Source organism: Otolemur garnettii, unplaced genomic scaffold (genome assembly GCF_000181295.1).
Source record: "Otolemur garnettii isolate 467f Iridium unplaced genomic scaffold, OtoGar3 scaffold00110, whole genome shotgun sequence".
Classification (NCBI taxonomy): domain Eukaryota; kingdom Metazoa; phylum Chordata; class Mammalia; order Primates; family Galagidae; genus Otolemur; species Otolemur garnettii.
The window spans coordinates 2,295,671-2,314,187 of NW_003852505.1; the positions used below are offsets into that span (position 1 = coordinate 2,295,671).

At 41.0% G+C, this 18,517-nt stretch overlaps 1 protein-coding gene across 3 annotated transcripts in view; it reads left to right on the forward strand.

Moving 5' to 3' along the window:
* The window catches only part of LONRF3 (LON peptidase N-terminal domain and ring finger 3), a 38,248-nt gene extending 20,119 nt beyond the window's left edge, over positions 1–18,129 (forward strand). For all 3 annotated transcript variants that reach the window (XM_003796990.3, XM_003796991.3, XM_023517403.1), the window contains 6 exons: positions 5,795–5,909; positions 8,027–8,148; positions 10,060–10,218; positions 12,091–12,253; positions 13,189–13,338; positions 16,240–18,129. In XM_003796990.3, coding sequence (XP_003797038.1) covers positions 5,795–5,909; positions 8,027–8,148; positions 10,060–10,218; positions 12,091–12,253; positions 13,189–13,338; positions 16,240–16,395 — 865 coding nt within the window. In that variant the 3' untranslated portion in view covers positions 16,396–18,129. The remainder of the gene's footprint in view (positions 1–5,794; positions 5,910–8,026; positions 8,149–10,059; positions 10,219–12,090; positions 12,254–13,188; positions 13,339–16,239) is intronic.
* The last annotated feature ends 388 nt before the right edge of the window (positions 18,130–18,517 follow it).

Here is an 18,517-nt window from a genome sequence, read left to right on the forward strand (position 1 = left end):
GGGGCATTTTAATCATAGCTCTTGTTAAGAGATTGCTGTGTCCTTTTGTGTGTGTTTCCTTCATCCACTCACTGAATGTCAGTATTTATTGCAATTAATCATCCAGTTATATCTTTATTTTAGATGGGTTACATTCTCAAATGAACAATAGGTCCAACTGTGACATTCTCAAGAAAAAATAGTTTTGTATATTACTTGCAGACACACATTCATCAATCATCTTCATCATTGCCACCATCAAATAACATATAACAATCATTCTTAGGACTCAAGTTATCCAGGAAATGATATATTCTGGTTTGGTTGCTCTGATAATTAGATCACAACAGTGGTTCCCAAATCACACATTTGAAAACCATTTTAAATTGTGAAATACACACAGTGAAAAGTGCATACAAGGTGTGTTCTCTTAAAAAAAATATTGTGAAGGAATACTTAAGTAACCCTTCTAAGCTCAGGAAATCAAACATTGCCAGGACTTCAGAAGATGCCCATATGCCCCTTCCCAATCAGGACTACTCTTTGCACCCCTAAAACCAGGGGATTTTCCAGCTATGCCTGCATCTCTAAATGGTGTAATCTATTCCAAATTGTATATAAAATCAGCACATTGTACCACATAAATGCATCCATGTATACAGTTATGATTTAACAACAACAACAACAAAAAGACTTTGTAGGCCAGGTGTGGTGGCTCATGACTATAACCTTAGCACTTTGGGAGGCTGAAGCGGGAAGATTCTTGAGCTCAGGAGTTGAAGAGCAGCCTGAGCAAGATCAAGATCCCATCTCCATTAAAAATAGAGAAAAATAGCCGAGCATCATGGTTTGCACCTGGAGTCCCAGCTCCTTGAGAGGCTGAGGCAGGAGGACTGTTCGAGCCCAAGAGTTTGAGGTTTTTGTGAGCTATGATGATGCAACTGCACTCTATCCAGAGCAACAGAGAAGACTCTGTCAAAAAAAAAAAAAAAAGCTTTGTATGAATTGAATTACCCCGAATTTATTCTTTCAGTCTGATTTCTTTTAGTCAGTATTAAGATTTGTCCATGTTATTGCATGTAGATGAAGTGTGTTCATTTTTTTATTGTTTAGTACCCTATTATATGACTCCACCACAATTTATTTATCAATGTTATTATAGATGGATGTTTGGGTTGTTTCTGTAGGAGATATTATGGACAATATTGCTATGAACATTGTTTACACATGCTGGTGCATATACACATTTGCCCATTTTCTAGTGGGTTCTTCTTTCTGTCTTTCTTTCTGACTTGAAGGAGCTATATGTATGTTCTGGATGCAAGTCATTTGTTAGTCATGTGTTGCAAATATTTTCTTCTCTGTGGCTTGCCTTTTTGCTCTTTTAATGGCATCTTTTGATGAACTTAAAAGTTCTTCTTCTTTTTTTTTTTTTTTTGAGACAGAGTCTCACTTTGTCACCCTGCATAGAGAGTGTCACAGTGTCGTCATAGCTCACAGCAATCTCAAACTCGTGGGCTCAAGCAGTCTTCTGCCTGACAAATAGCTGAGACTACAGGCACCCACCACAATGCCTGGCTAGTTTTTTTTTTTTTTGCTGGGGCCGAGTTTGAACCCACTACCTCCGGTATATGGTGCTGGTGCCCTCCTCCTTTGAGCCACAGGCACTGCCCAATGCCTGGCTAGTTTTTCTCTTTTTAGTATAGAGGGTCTCCCTCTTGCTCAGGCTAGTCTGGAACTCTTGAGCTCAGGTGATCCACCCTCCTTGCCCTCCCAGAGTGCTAGGATTACAGGAGTGAGCCACCATACCTGGCCTAAAAGTTCTTTTTTAAATTAGTCTTTTCATTTATAGTTTATTGTTCCCTTGTGTCATGTTTAATAATTTTTTTTTACCTTGAAGTCATAAAGATATTTTTCTATTTTGTCTTCTGAAAACTTTATTGCTTTGCTTTTCACATTTTGACAGCCTACATGGAATTGATTTTTGTGAATGGGGTGAGAGATAGTCTGATTTCATTTCCCCCTATCTAGCCAACTATCCTAACAGCATTTATTGAGAATGATATTTATGTATTGGGAATCTTTCTCCCTTCCCCTTTGAAGTGCCACATTTGTCATAAATCAAGAATCCAGGTCTGGGTCTATTTCCAGGCTTTCTATTCTTTTCCACACATAGGTCTGTTTGTCCTTGTGCTAGTCATTAAGTGTTAATCACTGTAGCTTTATAATAAATTCTGATGTCAGTTAGAGTAAGTCCTCCTACATCGTTGCTCTTCAGATGTGTCTTGGTCTTGGCCTTTTGCCTTTTCTTATAAAGTTTAGAAATCAATTTTTCAAGTTCCACAAACATAAACAAATGAAGTAATTTATTAGGATTTGGGGGGGACTCATTTAAGTCTTTAATTTCTCTCAGTGAGGTGTTTATAGTTTCTTCCAGTAAAGGTCTATCACCTCTTTTGTTAGATTTATTCCTGGGTAGTTGATTTTGAAAAGCAGTTATAAGTGTCCTCTTTTAAAAAATGTATTTTCCGATGTTTATTGCTGCCACATATACTGGTTGTCTGTAGTGTATTTATGTAGCAATTTTGCTAATTCTAATTCTTATTAATTCTAATAATCACTCTGTGTGTTCTTTTCAACTTTCTAACCTCACACTCATACCATTCGTGAATAATGACAAATTGAGTTTTGTCCTTTCCAGTGCTCATATTTCTTTTTCTTGCCTTAGTGCCCTGGTTAGGACCTCCATCATGAGATTTTTATTTTAAATGTATGTTTTGGTCAATTTAATAATTAAAACTGGTTGTCTGCTAAAGAAATTACTTTTTAAAGAGAATCATAAAGTTCAAAAAGTAAGAAAAAAATAGTGAATACATGAAAAGTCTATCTCCTACTCCAGATCTTCATTGAGTTGTTAAAAATATAAAATTTCTGCCCTTCCCCTTGGCCTGTTGAATGGTGAACTTTACCCAGTGGAGCTTCTCTGTGTGTATGTTTTTAAAGCTCCGAAGTGACTCTGGTAATTATGTTTGAAGACCACTACAGAAGGTTCTCAGAGGCAGAGATCAGTAGGATTGTGTAATACAGTGATTCTCAGCTTGACTGTCCATTAGAACCACCCCAGGGATATTGATGGGGGTGGGGGTTGTTAAAATATCCTGATGCTTGGCCTGACCTAGTATCCTGAATCTGCAAGTGCGACCAGCATCGGAAGTACGTTTTTTTTTGCAGTTTTTGGCCAGGGGTGGGTTTGAACCCACCACCTCCAGCATATGGGGCCGGAACCCTACTCCTTTGAGCCACAGATGCTGCCTCAGAAGTATTTTTTTTTTTATAAGAGGGCTTGTTTACTGGCCAAGAGCTTAGAAGAATTCCAAATGGCCACACTCCCTGACTGGCTTGATCGTTCCCTTTTTATGGACAGTCAAAAAGTTTCACCCCACAGATACCCTTCTCATGGGCCAGTTTGAATCAAGTGGGAGATGCTATTCTAGCCCCTATAGAACTACAGGATTTCACAGAACTTGGAAATTTCCAAGTTCCAGGAAGCTAAGTTTACAAATTCCCAAGAGCTGAGTCACTATGGAGAGGACCCCGCAGGTGTATCCTTGTGGTCTCCTTGAGAAGACCTGTTCACCTAGACCTCACCTTTCTCAGGTACCCTCTCTCATTCCCCCCTTTTGAGACTCCAGTATATTTAATTTGGGGTCTCAATATCAGATTGTTTCAGCAGGTGCTGTTATTAAGATCTGAAGTTTTTTAAAACGCTCCCCAGACGATAGGGAGGGGCAGAAGGGAGGATTTATAAAAATGAGGGGAAAGGTACCCATTTTACTCAATACGATTATAAAACCAATATATCATCCTCTACACATCCATATGAATGATAAAACACAACTATAGTCCAGAGAGAAGGGGGGGAAGGGCGTGGGAGGAACGAGGGTACTTGGTGGGACCTCATCTATTGTGCATAATGCAACGGCACATTTCTTTCTTTCTTTCTTTCTTTTTTTTTTTTTTGTTGAGACAGAGTTTTACTATGTCACCCTCAGTAGAGTGCCAAGGGGTCACAGCTCATAGCAACCTCCAGCTCTTGGGCTTAAGCAATTATCTTGCCTCAGCCTACCAAACAGCTGGGACTACAGGTGCCCTCCACAACGCCCGGCTATTGTTTTTGTTGCAGTTGTCATTGTTGTTCAGCTGGCCCGGGCTGGGTTCAAACCCACCAGCCTCGATGTATGTGGCTGGCGCCATAACCACTGTGATACCGGCATCAAGCCTGCAATGGTATATTTCAAAACTACTAAGAGTATAGTATAAATGTCTTACCACAACAAATAAGTAAGTGAGATGATGGTTATGTTAATCAGTCAGATTTAAGCATTCCACATTGTATATCAAATCAGCACATTGTACCCCATAATTGTACACAGTTATGATTTAATAAAATTTTTTTTTAAAAGCATGAAGAAACATTTGGGAGCAGTGAGTATGTTCCCTATCTTAATTGTAGTGATGGTTTCATGGGTGTGTACATATGTCAAAGCTCATTTTAAGTCTGTTCAGCATGTTGTAGTCAATTATTCAGCAAGAAAGTGGTTTAAAGATCTCAGGTGATTCAGATGTGCCGCAAGACTCGGGGGAATCATTGTTCTAACAGAAAAGGCCCGTATGAAAGTTGGCTAGACTTTCATTTGTCACCAGTTGGCTGTGTACCTACTTAGACAAGCGACTTCGCGCCCCTCTGGACCTCACTTTCATTCTAGCTAGTGGATTCAGTTTCCTCGAAAGTACTTTCAAGCTCTGACGTTTCGCTTCTGCTCCGCGGGGCAGCGACAGCCAGGGTGCGTGTGCACCTCCTGGCCACACGAGGGAGCCGTGCAGCTGGCAACTTCTTCCTCTCAACTGAACACTCTTTGTGAGGTCAAAATAGGTTGGTCTGGCGTCTTTTCCTTTCTATACTCGTTCCCTGGTGAGCCCAAGTCCCACTTCCCAGCCGTCATCTTCAGCTGCGTCCGCTGACCCTGCTGCAGGTGAGCCTTTCCTTAAGCAAAGTAAATCCATGAATCTCTGAAGGAACAGAACAGCTTTCAAAAAGGATCCCCAGATTGCTTTGAAAATATTCTGCTCTCCCAAAGTAATTAAAGTAGGATCTAATTGAAGTATATGAATGTACATGGGTCAATATATATTCATATCTATCTGCTCTATATCAGTAAGCACATTAATGATATTACTCTACTACCACTAGGAAAATCATCCATCTATATAAAAGGCAGTTCTATGTTTGTTAGAGAGGCAATTTCAAGATCCTTCATGTGGTAAACATTGCTTAGGTGAGAAGTGGAATAGAGGTTAGCAAACAAACCAAGTTTTTCCAATGGTAATATGATGTAAAGTGCTTAAACAGGTAAATGTCTGAATGTGGTTGTATGTATCTTTCTGTGTGTTTACATATCCTCAGGTGAACAGGTTGGCTAAATATTTTTAGAATAGAATTTATTTAGAAACCCTCTGGGCATTAATCTCTATTTTTCTTGGACTAGATGGGGAAAATGTCTGGATGCCCAGAAGAGATTAACTAGAACTAATGTTACAAAATAATCTAGCTATGTCCTGAACTTTAATAAATACATTATTTAAATCCAGCTCAGAAATAAGAAGAAAATGCTTGTCTGAAGTATAACAGTAGTGATTAAAAGAACTCTCTCTCCCCCTAGAATTTTTCAAATAATGTTGTAAGACCTTAACTTGGGTAGCTCTTTTATCTTTGGCCTTATTACATTGTTCTTCCATTTTAATTCCTAAATTTCAGGTTATTCTTTGAGCCAGTTACAACACCTTGTGGACACACCTTTTGCTTAAAATGCCTTGAAAGATGCCTAGATCACAACGCAAAGTGTCCATTGTGCAAAGATGGTCTTTCACAGGTAAACCGATGTTTCTTTTTTGGTTCGGGTAACTTATTTGTAACTGGGTACTAAGACAGTGTTTAATTGTATTCCAAGCCACTGCACTGAACTAGGACAAATTATTCCTGAGACCATCTGTTTCTTCTCTCTTATAGCCCCCTTCCTCTCTCCACATAGTCCTTCAGAAAAATGAAGCAATATCTAGCTTTTTAATTTGTGGGAAAAAATTATTAAGTAGATGATCAACAAGGGTCCTGGTTCTAATCCCATCTGATGGCACTGTAATCTTGGGTGAATCTTTTGTCCTCTCTGGGCTTGGTCTCATGTTCCCTTATCATCAATGTTTGTTCCATGGTTTGAAGAGATCAACTCCCAGGGCCCCATAAGAACCTTACGGACCTTTAATGTGGTTCTTGTCCAACTCCTCATGAGCCACTGTACTTATTAGCAGATACTTGGCTACTGGAAAATCTCTGGGGCTTCTGGGTTTGCTAAAATCAATCTCACAAACTCCCACCTTCATTTTTCAAGTGGACCTGATGGAATTTCCTTGGACAAAAGAAGACCCAGGAATCTGTCTTGGTTTTCCTCCCTCGAAGATTTGTGTGCCACATTTTATAATTGATATTAATGTTCCTTGATCCCTGTCATTCCTAGGGACAGGTTGGAGATGCAAGACTATCTCTAGGTGAACGTAATCCAGAGAAGTCACACGTGGAGCTTTCCCATCGTCCCAACATTTAAATTAAGATAATGGAATGAAATAATCATCAAGGGTAGTCCTAAGGTTGTGTATCAGGATGCGGGGGTCAATGTTATACTTTTACCTAGATAAAGGGGTGATATTTGCTGGCCTGATTGTGGTGAGAAGCCCATGGTCCTTGTACTCAAATACTATATTTGTGTTGTGCCAACACTACCAAACTCAGATAAGCAGAAAGAAGAAAAATCTGCCCATATTCTCAGCACCTAGAGAAAACCACTGTTAACATTTTAATGTGTGCCCTTCCTGGGATTTTGTTTTAGCATCAGCAGAGGAGTCACCTCCTTGGATTGGCTACCTCCTGAGTCACTGCTTGTCCCCTAAGACTGGGATGGGGCAACACAGTTGATTTTCTTATAGCCAGGCAATAGCAGGGACTGAAAAGATATCCTGGAGGCAGATGCTGTGGGGTCCTGGTTTTAAGGACCAGAAGATATTCTTCTCTATCGCTATGTATTCACACAGGGTCATAGTTACACTGTTTTAAAGAGAGATAAATATTCCAGTCATGTTCACACAGCCCATACTGGGAAGGGACCAAGATTGTGGTTTGTGAAGCCAACAGTTTTATACTCAGGAGCTCCCCCTGCTGGGTATGTGGAGTAGTTTCCATAGCAAGCAATTCTCTCCAGATGTTTTAACATCCTTCGTTTGGTTCACATCGACCCACAGGTTAAATACCCACTACTTAACAGATGCCTGGATATGCATAGGGTAGGGATGTTTGGCAGGAGAATAGTAGTGACAATTTATCCTGAGCCTGGTTCTAAAATCATGTCCTATGATGTAATCTCAGTGATATCTAGGCAGCAAATAGACAAACAAATCACCAGTATCTAGTTGTTTGTGGTTTTTAAAAACTAAAGTTAGAAGAGAAAAAAATGCGAAGAGAAGTCAAGCATTGAAGTTGGATGAAGGTGGGGCAGGGCAGGAAAGGATCAAAGAGTGAAAATTACTTTTTAGTTCCCTGAACCTTTTGACACCTGACTTTCACTATATCCCAGATGGAAACCATTTCTGTGATCTGACAAAAAGAATAACCAGAAAATGGAAAGAAAATGATTTACTCCTTCTCTCGATAAGAACATTTTCTCAATTCCAGTGTTTAGGAAAGCCATTTTTTAATAAAGGTTCCAGTGAAGGTTTTCCCCCATTGTTAAAATACTTTTTCTAATGAAGATACTCAATTGCATGTGGTTTTTTTCCAAACTAAGCTCTAGCATCCAGAGAATACATATATTGTGGTAATATCAGCCGTTAATTTGAGTCCAAATTAATATGTGGGTATTTGACTATTCTACTGATTATATCACAAATGTTTTGTATTTTTCTGATGGCTGCGTATTCTGTAATTGTCTTGTTCACCACATAGTGCTTGGCATCAAGAAAATACAGCAAAAATGTAATAATGGAAGAGCTAATAGCTAAATTCCTGCCAGAAGAACTCAAAGAACGAAGGAGGCTTTATGAAGAAGAAATGGAAGAACTTTCTAAGTATGTATATTCATGCTTCTCTTTTCAGTTTCACTCATACCAGCTCATGACAGCTGAATGCACACATTTCTTCCTGGCTCTTCATTCAGTAAGGTCATGTTGGTAGCTTGAAATTGGTCATGGCAAGAAATGAGAGTATTTATGCTATGGAAATTGGCAAATGCTACACACCACGGATCCCCCCCACCACAACCTAGTTGTTAAACGTTTACAGGCACACACCCCTGAGGCAGCATGAGCCAGACCGCTGCTGACCAGGTTACATCTGGGCTCTAGTAGCAGGGTGGCCCTGCAGAATTAAATTGGAAGAGCTTAATAATGAGAACTTACGAAATTTCTGGAAGGCCATCTTCAAATGCATAAGGAGGTGCTGTGAGGTTAAGAACTTGGGTGTCAGCCAGACCTGGGCATAAGACCCAGTTCTGCCTCAAAGTGAGTATCCTTTGTGACCCTAAGCAAGTCACTTAACCTTTCTGGGCCTCAGTTTCCTTATTTGTAGCTTAAGGGTAATATTATTTCTTACCTTATAGACTTCTTATGAAGAGCATGTGAACTCGTGCATAGTAAAAAACACTTAACATGGTATTAGCACTAATACCTGTTAGCAAACGCTTCCTCTGCCTTGCACAGGTAGCGTGAGTGCTAAAGGGCAGGGATGGAGACATAAGTGAAGCTCCCGGCTCTCTGTCTGGCTAGGAGAGCAGCTCACGTGGCAGAAAAAGCAGGAGGCGATCACTCACTAATTTCAGTCTCTCTCGTTGCTGCCCTTCCCTTCTCCTATCCCCAGTAGAATCCTCACAACATTTCAGAGGTGAGGTTCCTGATAGCAAAAAACCGTTATGGTTTTTATGGCCACTCGATCCAGACCATTTCTAAACTCTGCCACCAGTTTGTTTGAATGTGCTTATCACGTTATGATATGTTTTCCTCAGAACCTAGCAGTCTTTTTTTTCTTATTCATGGATATTAGAACTGCTCAGGGCATCTTTATCTTTATCTTTATTTCCGATCTGTAAGTTAGCACGTAGCCTCTCCATCCCCCTTCTCAAATCTCACTTAAGGTGTTATTAACAAACACTGGAATATACTGAGGGGCTTTCTAGTGAAAGGAATCCTAAAGTTAACTCTTTTGAGATTTGGGCATTTGGTCTCATATCTCTTGGTAGGTGTAGGTTCAGATGTTCCTGCACTGGATATACTAGAAAAATAAATAGATAGAAACTACAGGCCTGGCTGGCAGTTCCCCAATAAGGCCATGTGTCTAAACCTGTGGGATACTTGTTGGAAGGCAGACTCCCGGGCTCTGGGGCATCATGTCCCAGTTGTCTAGATTTCAGAGCCCCCCGCCCATGATTCTGATGCATAAGATTGTTGAAGCATCACTGAGCTAAGTTATTCTTGCTTGTCTTTTGCTCCCTCCTTCCAGCTGGGCCTGCTATGCAGATTTTCTGGGGGGCTTTGCAAATGTGAGATGCCCACGGGGACCTTGCAGAGAATTTTCTACCACCCCTCTGCATAACTGAGTCCGCTTACACCATCAGCGCCCTTCCCCACACTTGCAGCAAGACATCTGAGGAGATCATTTTGCGTGGAGAGCATGATAGAAAAATAAAAATATGAGGCATAGCTATCACCCATGATGTTAAGGCACTAGAGAATTTCTTCAGCCAAGTTGGAATGTGTGGAATGCCAATTTTAATCTCTTAGACCGTAAGCTAACCTCTGTACCAGATGATGGATCTCAGCCTACAGTATCAGTTGTATTTCAGTATTTTTCTACCAGCCATCAAAACTTGATGTCTCTTTGTCTTTCCTGACTGGCAGGGCGGGTACCACATGGGGAAGTTTAACCAACCTTTCTGTGTTCTGCCCCATTGTTTTGAGATCCATGTTATTTATTCTTCCTGACAGCTTAAATAAGAACGTGCCTATTTTTGTGTGTACCATGGCCTACCCCACCGTTCCGTGTCCCTTACACATATTTGAGCCTTGTTACCGCCTGATGATTCGCAGATGCATTGAGACAGGAACAAGACAATTTGGCATGTGCCTTGGAGATCCCGTCAAAGGGTAAGTAAGGAGCCATGTGAATAAAGGTGATTGGATGGAGAGAGATTTCTGTTTAACTTTGGGGTGCTCCCAGGAGATGGGGAGGCCTAGTTTATGATGTTTAGCCAGCCCACGAACATGAGCATGTGTAGGGACCAGAGATCTTCTCGTGCTTAGTTTACCATATGAGTGGCTGCCTCATACGGTATAAAAGAACCCCAAAGTGAATCTTTTGTTAGATAAGTAGTATGTTTTTGCAAACCAGCTCGAAGAGTAAGCGAACCTGAGTGGGAATGGTGGGGAATTGAGAAAATAAGTCACACAAGAGACATAGATTAAATGAAAGACAAAGAGATCAGATCCGGAGGTCTGATGCAGCTGATGACTGCAGCCAGGATGGAACAGCTTTATTAGGTATTAATAAAAAGCTTTATTATTACCTAAACAAGGTTGCTCATATTAACAATGTTGCAAATCAGCCAGGAAAGCGAGTGGGAATATTTTCATTTTACAAGGCTAAGTGGAAGTAACTGGATAAGTAAAAAGAGTTTTATCATAAACGGTATCCTTAAGGACTGTGAATCTTCCTCAAGGATGTGAATCTTCGGTACGGGGGGTAAAGATTAACTTTAGGGAAAGAAGGCTGTGTGCTTTTAGGCAGAAGAAAGGAAAATATACAGAAGCTATGTGACTTCTGGCAGAGAGAGCAAGGAGAAAGGACTATTGTTGTTTTAGGAAGGAAGGAGAAGCAGTTGGGGGTTGTTCCTGGAATGCACCTCCCAGGATGAGGGAGTTTTGCTGCCTAACAAGCCATACTCCACAGTATATATTATACTTGTTTTATATGAGTGTGGCTCTTGAAGTCCAGCTGCCTGGATTCATATACTGGCTCCAGCCTCGGATCACATTTGACTTTGGGCAAGATACTTAACGTTTCTATATCCCAGTTTCCTTATCTGTAACATGAATACAATGATAGTGCCTACCTTGTTGGGTTTGTTGGGAGGATTGGTGAGTTAATTATGCATATAAAACAGATACTGGTTGTCTTAGGCCATTTTGTGGTGCTATGACAATACCACAGACTATTTTTAAACAATAGAAATTTATTTCTCATGGTTATGGAGCAATGTTTTTTCACCTCTTTCATTCCACGGCACACTCAAACCTATAGTTAAACTTCCATGGCACACTTAAATTGCGTTCATCAAAAAATAGAGTTAAAAAATACTTTGAACTTCTTTTGAAAGTAATTAATGATCTTTAAAAATTTTCATGACACACTTAAGATCCTCTGACTGTACACCAGTGTGCCATAGCACATCAGTTGAAAATCACTGTTCTAGAGGCTGGGAATTCCAAGATCAAGGTACTGGCGTCTGGTATAGGCCTTCTTGTGTCATAAAAATGGCAGAAGGCATCACAAAGCAGAAGGACAAAGAAAGAACAAGAGAGAACGAGAAAGAGGGGCCAGACTTTCCCTTTTATAACAGACTTACTCTACTCCCACAGTAATGGCATTAATCCATTCATGAGGGTGGAGGCCTAATCACCTCTTAAAGGACTCTCCTCTTAATACTGTTGCAATAATGATTAAATTTCAACATGAGTTTCGAGGGGAAAATGTTCAAACCATAGCCCTGGCACACAGTATGTGCTCAATAAATGTTATAATACAATAATGTACAGTTATAATAATTACATTATGATTTCTTTTATCACACGGGCACTGCCTGTGTTGTACTATACAGTTGTAGCTATAAACCTGAGGACAGGCAAATAGACAGAAGTCCCTTGAGATACAGCACAGGGTTACAGAAATGGCTGGGGACCAGGCCAGGTGAACGGAACTCATCAAGGATCTTCTTTCTTGATTCCATTCTCAAAAAACAGGTTTGTGGAATATGGCTGCATTCTGGAGATCAGAAATGTTCAATTCTTTGCTGATGGCCGCTCAGTGGTTGACAGCATAGGCAAGAGGCGCTTCAAGGTCCTCCATCAGGGACAACGAGATGGCTATAACACAGCTGACATTGAATACATTGAAGACCAAAAGGTGAGGGTGGTTGGGCCAAGAATCCCAAAGCCAGGCTCTCCCTGTAACTTGGCATACAAAGATGGTTGCAAAAGGATTTCTTAAAACTGTCAGATGCCTTGGGATTTCTCACCAGATTGTTGCAGCAACATTGAATGCTGCTGATTGCTGTCCAGTTGGAGAATGGCAATGAGAACACTCATTATCCTGGCTCTGTTTAGCTTCTGAGTTGCACTCACGCATACGAAATGCTATCCCAGACCAACTCGGAGGCCCATGCAGCCTAGGAGTTAGGTCTGTGCCAGGGATACCATGGAATAGATCTGGAGTGGAGTCTACACATGGGTATTTTATCTATCAGTTTATTTATATTTTTAACCTTTTTCTTTTGGGATAGTTATATATTTACGCATGCATTTGTATTTTTAAATGCACAACCTGGTTAAGAGCTCTGCCTGATAATCCATCATCCCATAAGGCAGAAAGATGACATGTGCAGTTAATCCTGGGTTTTCTGAGCTAATGGGTAAAAGCAGAGGTAAATAATTCTCTGTTCATTTATATTTACATTTGCAACATAGTAGATTAATTTTTGATCAATGAACAAATGTATTTGACCAAAATAGTTACACACTGAGATACAGACACATTTCTGTGTCCCTTCCCAGTGAGCAATGAAAAAATAGATGTAGCAATGAGAAGGGCAGACGCATAGAGCAGCATGACCTGGTTTAACCACCTGCCTCCACTCAGGCCAATCCAAATCTCTGGTTTTATTTATGTCTTGCTGTTTCAGGTAGTTGACCAAGTTGACCCTTTCTCCTTCCTCTGTGCTCAGCAGTATCTACACACTGTGCAGCACTGGTCTTAGTGCTTCACATCTCACACAGGAGAAAGCGACTCTGGGAGTGATAGGGAAGGTACAGAATGTTTCACTTCCTTTTTGATACTTTCAGGTTCAGGGAGAAGATTGTGCTGAGCTCATGGGATTACATAACTGTGTCTATGAGCAAGCGTCATCATGGTTTCATTCACTGAAAACATCCCTGAAGAATCGGATACTCAATCACTTTGGGCCAATGCCAGAGAAAGATGCTGATCCCCAGGTATATGAAAATGTCTTATGACGGGTTGCCTAGATGAGAGTGCCCAGGGTTTATGATTAGACTGATCTGTGTTTGCCGCCCAGCAAATCAGGCACAGAATAGAAGATGGATCCAATTTGGTATTGTTTCACTAGGCAGTGAACATTATGGGTAGACCAAAAGGATCCCAAGTCAGAAGTGGGGTAACTAAAGCAGTAGGAACTTGGATGCGGGACAGGTTTAGAGAGATAAGTGAGATGAGAGAATGGTAACATAAATCCCATCAACAGAAGAACGTTCCATGGGAGTCCAGATTCACATCGTGGTAACATTAGGGTGACAATATAAATGCAAAGACCAGGACTTAAGAGGGGTATACTGGGAACTGAAACCAAAGGGTGCTACTTCCAGGGAACTTCATAACCCTCTCCCCAAGTGCTGCAGGAGCTAGGAGATAGGGACAGTTGCTCTTCAAGATTCCAACTGCAAGACCACAGAAACTTTTTACGCCCAGGTCCATCTGTGCTTAGCCCTACAAGTCTAGACCCTTGCTACTGTCCTCATCAAGGGTGAACAGTCTGAGAAAATTTACCCCATCTTTAAATTTATCCTTGGCTTAGTTATACTAGAGAGCAGTTCATTAGGTTCTCCTGAATCACTGTTATTCCTGGGGTGGAGTGGGGGGCTTGATAAAGGCCATTTGGGAGATCAAGCTGCAGATGAGAAGCTCTTCAGGAAAATGGAGGTAGTTAAGTTTCACCAAGTTTTGGTTACTTGGTGTAAATCAGGAAATACTTTAGGCATTCCATTTCTGAGAATACTTTCTTTCTAGGAAGACTGGGGGTATTTTATCCACATATCTCCTCACCACCATCTTTTCTCATACTCTGAGCTGGCAATCCTACATCATCACTCCCTTTATTGTTTCCTTATGCTCATTCCCAACTCTGTCACGAAAGGAAAATCTCGATGTGTATATTCTACCTTTTTTTGCCAAAAGACTGGTCTTGTTTACCTCTCTAGCAGTATGACCTTGGGTGTATCCCTTTGCCTTTCTTAAGTTTTCTCCCATCTCTGACATGATGAGGATGTCTCTAAAGCTCCCTCTTCCTCTTGCTTGCTGAGGCTGTAAAACTCCAGTAGTCTGTTCCTTAATGGGCTGAAAAGTGTTGCTTTACCCAGACCACAAAGGTGGCTCCTTTCTGCCCATCCAAACACATCATGAATTTTGAAGAGAAAAAGGCCAGTTAGTGCATCCCAGTGACCCAGCTCTTGGCTCCGGGCCCCTGTGACTCAGGACTGCAGCACAGCTCCAAGCAAGATCATGATCAAGCTTAATGTTGCCCTTCTCCTTCAGGGCAGCATTCTCCCCCAGCCAGGCAAAAGAGAGAGATAAACAGTGATAACCGCATCTTCTATGGGAGAAACCACACATGCCACAGTGTGATTCATAAGAGGTTTGATGACATAGAAAGTTGAAATGTTAGGGCGGCACCCACAGCAGAAAACAAACAAAAACCTAAACCCATCTAGTTTACCCCAGTCAGTGCTGCAGCCACAGTGGTGCCATGGTTAAGAATGTTCTAAGCCTCAGGAGGAGGTTTCTTAGAACTCACCCCAAGTATTAACATCAGTTTGAATATCTTTGTTGATGATCCTTGCAAGGAAGTTTGAGCATGTCAATCTGATATTTAGAACTGAACACAGAAGGGGAACATGCTGCCAGCTGCCACAAGGGACAAAAAATCCAAATGGAGCTAGAAACACAGAGAAGCAAAGAGGGTGGTGAGACTTGAGGAGAATCAGATGAACCAGTTTGGAGCCAAATAATGTCAGGTGTAGGTGGTTTGACCAGAATGTGGTTCTGTAGTCCTACCACCAGCTTTCTGGAAGTTGCAGACAGAAAATTCATTTCAGGCTTAGTAGGAAATAAGTCACCAATGTCTAAAATGTGTGCCAGGAAAGCTGTTTATGAACAGAATTTGGGGAAGTGATTTATGTGAGAAGGGAAGGATTTTCATTAAAAGGAAATCTGGGGGCAGAATACATTTCTGACTTGAATGTGTTTTTAAATTGGAATTTTTGCAAAGTGGGGTTGCTGTTCTTGGGACTGTAAATCATAGCCTTTGGTTGTAGGGGAGAGGGCAGCTGTGGCCCTATATAGTCACATGGTGTATCTGGACTATTGTTTTCAGCCACAGTAAGGAAATGAAGGGAGTTAAGAAGCATACAAAGCCTAAGGGGTCATGGGACTGGAAGGCCCGCATGTTAAATGCATCAGTCCAAAGGACCTTAACAGAATCTTAGAAGTAGAAGAGACTGTTGTATACTCCAGCTTATAAAATCACACTGGCTAGGAGACGTGGTGTATCTGTTAGAATATTGGTTTGTTAGCTTTAACAAGAACAAAAAAATGACTGCAACTTAAACAAGATAGAAGGCCTACATCCTGAACAGCTAGGACACCTCTATTCCATGGGAACATTTAGAGACCTAGGCTCCTTCATCACAAAGCTCTACCATCCTCATGTTGTTGCCCTCATCTTCTTCATTGAAGAAGCCTGGTTCTCACTATGCCCACGTTCTAGCTAGGGCAAAGGGAGAGAAAGAGGAAGGTGTAGAGCATGAGCTACTTTCCCAGAGCGTGACCAGTTAGGTCACACATATCACTTCCCGTTACACATCAGCCGGAGCTTTGTTAACCTAGCTGCAAGGGATGCTAAGAAATATGGCCCTTTTATTTTTTTCTGAGTGGCTATCTGCCTAGCTAAAATAAGGAAGAAATAGATACAGGAGCAATTAGCAGGCAACCACACATAGAAGCAGTCCCACCTGGGATATTTACCTTGCCCATTTGGAAATCTGCACAATGGTATTGCTTGCATGGCAATAGGATGATCCCGTTGTGTTTTTCTGTTGCAGGTTAATCCGAATGGTCCAGCCTGGTGCTGGTGGACATTAGCAGTTCTTCCCTTGGAAAGCCGAGCTCAGCTCCCGTTCCTAGCGATGAAGTCCTTAAAGGATAGACTCAATGGTATTCGGCGAATCCTGGCCTTTATATCCCGAAACCAAAACTAGTGAGTGGATTGCTGAAGAGGAGCTCCCACCCTCCCCACTGCCCTAGGAGGGAGTCTTCTTGTAAATATATCTAATTGCAATAACATCTTAACAGAAGAGGGTATCAAACAGAGGCGTTCGCCTGCTGTTGATTGCAGAGGAAAATTGAGTAGAAAGACCCAAAAGAATGTGACCTATTTGAAACTTTCTGTCTTAAAATGCTTTTCGACATGCTGCACAACTACATAAATAGTAGAGGTGTGTAAGACCCCAGAAAAAAAACAATTGATTTTATCCTAAAATGTTCTCAAAGTTGAAAGTGGTTTTGCTTTAATTTTCTTTCATAGATCAATGACCATGTAGTTCACATGTGAAGCAAAGATAGTAAAAATGTTGCTGCATTATTTTCACTGACTTGAGGTCTCATTCCAAATGGTTCAGGTTTTATGGAGCATTGTGTAAAATAATGTTCATACTTCTTTCTGTTTTAATAATTTATTTTTTTTGCACTACTGTATCCTTTTTTCTACATGTATGTTTGTAACTATTTAAGTGTATATTACTGAAAAGTCTGTTGCTTTATTTATTGATGTGGTTTACCATATACCTAGGGGGAAATAATAATAATATTAGAAATGTGCAATTTTTCCTTTATTTTTAACTACATTCATCCCAGTTCTTGGACCAGTTCTGTACTATGCAAGTGGATGTTTGAAAGAAGTTCAGAGTGATGCTAAGATCACCTGTCTTCACAGATTCCACTTTTTTTCCCCCCAGTATGTTAAACTGTAAGGGATTTGGCATAGATTATGGTATATGCCAGGGTAAGGTAAAATCCATTTTCTGTGTGTAGCCCAGAACTAGGCTGAAAGAATTACTTTTCTGGAATGAAGAGACAAATCAGAGGAGTGTCTCTTACTATAATCTACAGCCATATAATTATAAGTGTATCTGATTTCTTCCCAGTGCAGTTAAGAATCGGATTGTAGTCAGGATCATAATTAACCCTTCAGAGGGAATGGTTTCCCATTGAGCACATCACGGCCATACCCAACTAGCCACCATGCCCCACCTCTTCCCAGGATGCCAAAGATCAAGACCTGGGCTAACGTGAGGAAACACTTAATGAGGGACTATTTGTTATTAAAAGTATAAAGAAGCCACTAGATAGGGATGAACCCTTTAAAAATGCTTTTAAAGGAACCAGAGAATTAATCCATCATTTAATCTAAGCATTGCCTTTCCTCCTAGTTGCAGTGAGCCAAAGATTTCAATGTAGGGGGAGATTGGAGGTAACAGTAAGCCCATGTGTGGCTCATTTAGTGCTAGTCCTTCAGTGGCAGGAGAACCTAAAAAGTACCAGAGTATGGGGGTGTTATAATGCAGGGTACAAGTGAATTGTGCCATTCATACCTTCATGCTAATTAGTGCCATGTGAGTTTTGGACAGGTGTGGTGCATTACCCACTCATAGCCCATCCACTCTGTTAAGGTAACAGGGTAATGCTTTAAGTAACTAGTGTTACTACTTCTACCACCACCTGTGGCCAGAAACCAGCGAGGGAGAATGAGGTGATCCAGCGAACTAAAAAGAGACTCATGTAAGCAGAGACCAAATGGTCTTTTTGCACTTGCCTAATGGATGCTGTGTTGTCAGAGCATTGTGTGGCTAGGTTTGATGTTTGGAGCCAGACTGAGGAGGTGAAGAGTGGAAGCAAATGGAAGTATAGGTGTGGTTTCTGCTGGTTCCGGAAAACTACAAGGCTCAGGGATCAGGAAATTAGAGGCTCCTGCCTCTTCCCTGGTGCCCAACCATGTGATGATGTCACAGTCCTTGTAGAACAGTTTACTATTATCTAGTGTCAGTGCGACAAAGAAGAGGGTCATATGCTTCTTTACTTACTAGACCTGTTACTTTTGGGAAGTGATTTTAACTTTTGCTGAGCCCCAGTTTCCTCATCTATGAAATGGGAAGTGATAAATTCTGCATATAGGGTTGTTTTGTACTTCAAAAGAGGTGACATGCGTAAATCACTTAACACAGTGTCTTGTGCCTAGGTGACAGTCATTAAATAATAACTATTATTAGATTAGTCACAGTTACAGAATCATCAGGGACCTTCATTTGCATAAAACACTGCCTT